Source organism: Egretta garzetta, unplaced genomic scaffold, assembly GCF_000687185.1.
Source record: "Egretta garzetta isolate BGI_Z169 unplaced genomic scaffold, ASM68718v1 scaffold536, whole genome shotgun sequence".
In the NCBI taxonomy this organism is placed as follows: Eukaryota; Metazoa; Chordata; class Aves; order Pelecaniformes; family Ardeidae; genus Egretta; species Egretta garzetta.
Window position 1 is genome coordinate 1,379,719 of NW_009260068.1, and position 4,767 is coordinate 1,384,485.

The window sequence follows — 4,767 nt, forward strand, 5'->3', positions numbered from 1 at the left end:
TCCTCCTCCTCTCCTCTGCCTTCTCTCTTCCTCCTCTCCTCTGCCTTCTCTCTTCCTCCTCTCCTCTGCCTTCTCTCTTCCTCCTCTCCTCTGCCTTCTCTCTTCCTCCTCTCCTCTGCCTTCTCTCTTCCTCCTCTCCTCTGCCTTCTCTCTTCCTCCTCCTCCTCTCCTCTCCTCCTTCTCTCCTCCTTCTCCTCTCCTCAGGCAAGACCTTCCCTGAGCTCACACACTCGAGGCTGCTGCTTTCCCTCGGCTGTTCCCCTCAGCGAGCCTTGCTTCTCATTTTCGCGTCCATCGTCGTGTCCCCCCCCGCCGTTGATGACCACAGCACCGCCACCGCAGTTGGCTTTGGCACGCGTACAGAGCCGTCTTCCCTCTCAAAGAGCTTCTTGCCGGTCGTATGGGCTCTGAGGAGCGAGCTCATTTCCCGAAAGCTTTACGGCGTGCGTAATTAGTGCATCGCCACAGCGACGAGGGAAGTGGTTTGTAGAAGCAGCCCGCCACAATTCTTTCTCCATGTGTTCCTACGTTGCAGAAATTTCATGCAAAGCACTGTAGGTTCCTTGGGTTTGGTTTTGGTTGGGGTTTTTTTCCCCCCCCCTATTTCACTTTGACAGCCCTTATCTGAGTTTTGATTCCTCGGCTGTGTTTTGCAGCCTGTCTGTCCTGCGGAGAGCCCCAGGCTTCCTGGAATCCTCGCTTTGGTTGCATGAGGCCTCTTCCCGTTCCCTCAAACGCAGCGTATCAGCCCGTCGTGCATGCGGTGCGGTTTTCCTTCCCGTTCAGAGTTTACGCTTTTGTGAAATAACTGGGTAGGAAAGGTGGCTTTTGGAGGAAAAAGCGTGGCGTGGCACACGGAAAGGCCCACCCTGGCAAGGACTACTCTTCCTCAGGAGCTCTGCTAGGGCATGCACCAGAAAAGCAGATCTGGATGACAGCAAGCACCGGTTTGCAACATAAACCGGCCATATTTTGCCCTAATCCTATGGCTTGGGACAGCCAGAATAAAAAGTGGGCTACGTGCTGGTAGAGAACTGGAGCACAGGGGAGGAAAGCAGGGCAGGTTAATGTTAAATACAGCGTGCTAATTGGGGGCCAGACCCAACCAAGCTGCTGCTGCAAGTTCCACGTCTTGAGCTGCCATCCAAGGACCCTTCGCTTTGACGGCCTGCTGGTTGCTCGCCCATGCGCTGTGGGCCTGTCGTTGGGAGATGTTGCCAAAGATCCCGCAGGTACACGGTGGCCACTGAGCCTTTCCGTAGTTCATGTGCCCCTGGGCAATCTCTTTCCCATGAGTTACGTTGGGTTTGGCAACCATCAGTGACGTGGACCTTGCGCAGCCGGCACCTCAAACTCTCACCCTGTGCTGGGTCCTGCAGGCGTCGTCACAGGATCAGCGAAGGGTTTTGCAAGGGGATTTCAGCAAAAATCTACGTAAACGCAGCCAGGCACGCTGGTATAGACAAAGTCCCACTGGCTGCCTTTGAGTGTGAGTTTTGGAAAAATTAACAGAAGTTGAGCAAATGTTGGCTAATAAGTCAGGAAGAGTGACCCATAGCACGTGCTTGGTGGCACAACTGAAAATTTGATTCAGCAGTCTCTGCTTCAGTAGTCTGTGAATTTGTGCTGCGCTGTGACTACAGGGAGGACCAGCGTGGCTTTGGGATGCAGAAGCAATAGGGTTGGGGCTGCAGAGCCAAACAGGGCTGAGCTGTGGCCGTACGTGGACTTCTGTGGTTGGCTTTGGGAGCTACGCTGCCAAAAATCTCCTGGCATGCTGTGGGGAACTGAGCCCAAACCAGCAAGAGCAGGGCGGGTGGAGGGAGAGCCTCGCGAGACGAGGTTTAAAAGTGCCTGGTGGTTTGCTCCAGGTTTGGAAGGAGCAAAAGCAGAGACTGGAATTTTGTGAACGCTCTAGTAGTGTAAATATGAATGAGGGAAGGATTTTATTTTTCTGAAAGCCGAAATCCGTGAAGCCCCAAGCTCAAAAGGTCATCATCCAGTGAGTTGCTGCTCGTTAGCCCGCTGTCATTTTTATCCTTCGTCCGTAACGATTGCCTGTGTTGGCTGTTGGATTACCGAGCGGTTTTTTCTTGCCCCTACAAGCTCTGCGGGGCAGATAGGATATCTTGGCTCGCCTCTTGGCCTGCAAGCGGTGTTTGCGCTTGCATAAAGAACGTGATACCCCCGTAGTGCAAGGTCTGTAGTGTGCAATCCGCAGGAGGAGGTGAGGCGTCCCTCTCGGTTCTAGGCTCTGGATAAAGGACTGCAAGCTCGTCAAGTTGCTGATGCCTTCGTAAATAACGTCGTCTGGTTTGAGTCGTGTTACGTGCGCCCGTTCTCTTTAACGGGGATGCGATGTATAAAATTCAGGAACTACAGGCATGAAGAGATCGGTTAAAAAAGAGACAGAAATAGTTTAAAAAGATGGTGCTTTCCAGCTGCCAGGGAAACGTGATGGAAAGCTGCTTCAGGGCTCGGAGGAGTCTCCCTTGGTTTCCCAGTGTTGTCACCTGTGCGGTTAGGCCAGGCCTGAACGTTTGTCCCCTCTTGGCTGAAAGGGACGGAGGCCGGTGCCTGAGCCTGGCGAGGAGGAGGGGATACTCCCCAGCAGTTCACCCGCTGCACATGCGCACCCCGCTTGAGAAAAGGGGAACTGAATTTGTGCAACTCGTATTCGGTAATCGAGAGAGAAGGTGGTTTTCACAGCTGCTGCTGCTGCTGCACACGTCGAATACGTAGGCAAGGCCGCGCAGGAGAACAAAGCACCCTTCTGGCTCGTGTGTTACGGGCCCTACCGTGCTGCCAGCCGTGGGTGCTGCCACTCTCTGTCCCCGAAAGGGGAGTGTCCCCATGGGGCTGGCATCCCACGGTGTTACTTCCTAAGCCCTCTGAAGATAGAGCCATCGTCACATAATTTACCCCCCGCAGTAGACTCTCAGAGGCAGGAGATAAAGAAGGAGAATATGCTGTATAATATGCTAGAGGACAAACATGGAAATGCTTCGCTGTTAAGGAGAGACGTGGGGGGAAAAAAAGGAGAGGACAAGGATGCGCCGCTTTGGTTTCTGGACTGGCTGGCTGGGTAGGCCTGGGATTTTGGTGGAGGTTGCGTGTGTTGGGAGAGGCAGGCAATATCTACAGCAGCAGCCCCACACGCCTGGGCCAGAAGCAGCAGGAGCTCAAGGGTTGGGTGAAATGGTGAGGGTCTTTCTGATGAAGGATGGGGGGTCCTCCAGCGGTGGCAGAGATGAAGAGGGGTCTCTTTATGGCAGAGTGGGAAGGGCAGATCACGCTTGGCAGTCTTTTAATTTCTGTATTTTGTTTATTTTTTCTTTTCGTCTTCTTCTCATTTCAGTTCTGCTTGAATCACTCAACAAGAACGAGCAATCCGCCAATGGCCAGTCCCACTCCAGGGAGTCCACAAATCCCCAGTTCAAGAAAACGAGTGGAGACTTCCCGTCGGCCAACGGGGAGGCTGGTGGGGAGGCCCCCAAGGGCTACACTCAGGACCAGGTGGATGCAGTGAAGAGGTGTGTGCGCAGCTCGCCGTGGCTTCGACTCGCGGTTTGAGTTAATCGCGCGATACCAGACTGGTTTTACGCAACGTTTTAGATGTAACGATGGAACATGAAGGGGGAAGGCAGCAAGAGTAGGTGGAGCTGGACAACAACTCATGTTCTGTGCCATGTTAGGAGATCTGGTCAGCTTTGAACCATATCGAGTGGGCTTTAATTCACTAGGTGTTTAAGAAGGTATCGAGGAGGATTTATAGCTACGGCAGCCCTGGAAGGCAGCTGGGTTGGGTCTACGAGGAATGAGATTTTTTTTCCCCCAAAGGCATGTAGGAGGGCTAGAACTGTAGGCATGTAGGCCCTTTCCAGACTGAGGTCCAAAGAGGCATTTTGGACGCATTCATCTCACAGACTTCACGTTAATGTTTGCTTAATGTTATTCAGTAACGCTGTGAAAAATCCCGTGTGGTCCTCAGATCCTGTAGGTGGAAGTCATGGCTCACAGCTTGCAGCAGGCAGCCCTCCTGCTCTAAGCTTTGCTCTAGTGACAGGGCACATCTCTCTCATGATGTTCTGCTCGTGGTCTCTCTTAGAGCCCGATAAAGTAGAAATCCACCGCAGGACGCTTCACTCTCTTAGCACAATACACCTCTAAAGCTTCTGCTGGGAAGTCCCAGGACATGTTTATCCAGTCACCCATTTTCTCAGCCCCATTTCAAGCTGTTCTTTATTCCTTTCTACCCTTTGCAAACACTGGAAGTTGAAGGACTGCAGGCACAGTCACTTGGTAAACTTTGTTTAAGGTTATCGTTTAATGCCTCAGCAACTGCTCTGGCTCGCGGACTTACGGGGATGCTCGTTACGTCATCCATTTCTCCAAAACCCCAGGCTGCTGTAGTCTGTCTCATCGAAGTCATGTGAGAAGGAGAAACCATCGCTGGCCTGCGAGCGCACCCAGAACGAACTGGTCTGGGCAGCTCCCTCCTTCCTCCTCTAGCGTTCAGCTGATGTTATTTTTAGGTCTGTGAATTAACTGGGTCTGAAGAGAGGGCGGGGTGGGAAAGCCAACAGCCCAGCTATCCTGCAGATCCCGGCCTGCCGTTTGTAGTCCCTCCGACATAGCCTCCAAAACGTGAGGTGATCAATCTGAAGCTTATTTGCCGATCACATTCTTCAGGGTTGATATCGTTGCCTGAGGAGAAGCCCTTCTGCCTCTACTGGCTTGACTTGTTCTGCGGGAGGCTTTGTGTGC

General features: G+C 52.8%; 1 protein-coding gene across 1 annotated transcript in view; it reads left to right on the forward strand.

Moving 5' to 3' along the window:
* The first annotated feature begins 318 nt into the window (after nucleotides 1-318).
* The window catches only part of DNAJB12 (DnaJ heat shock protein family (Hsp40) member B12), a 19,247-nt gene continuing 14,798 nt past the window's right edge, over nucleotides 319-4,767 (forward strand). Inside the window, exons 1-3 of the mRNA XM_035896678.1 lie at nucleotides 319-357; nucleotides 1,031-1,232; nucleotides 3,359-3,533. Of these exons, the coding sequence (XP_035752571.1) occupies nucleotides 319-357; nucleotides 1,031-1,232; nucleotides 3,359-3,533 (416 nt within the window). The remainder of the gene's footprint in view (nucleotides 358-1,030; nucleotides 1,233-3,358; nucleotides 3,534-4,767) is intronic.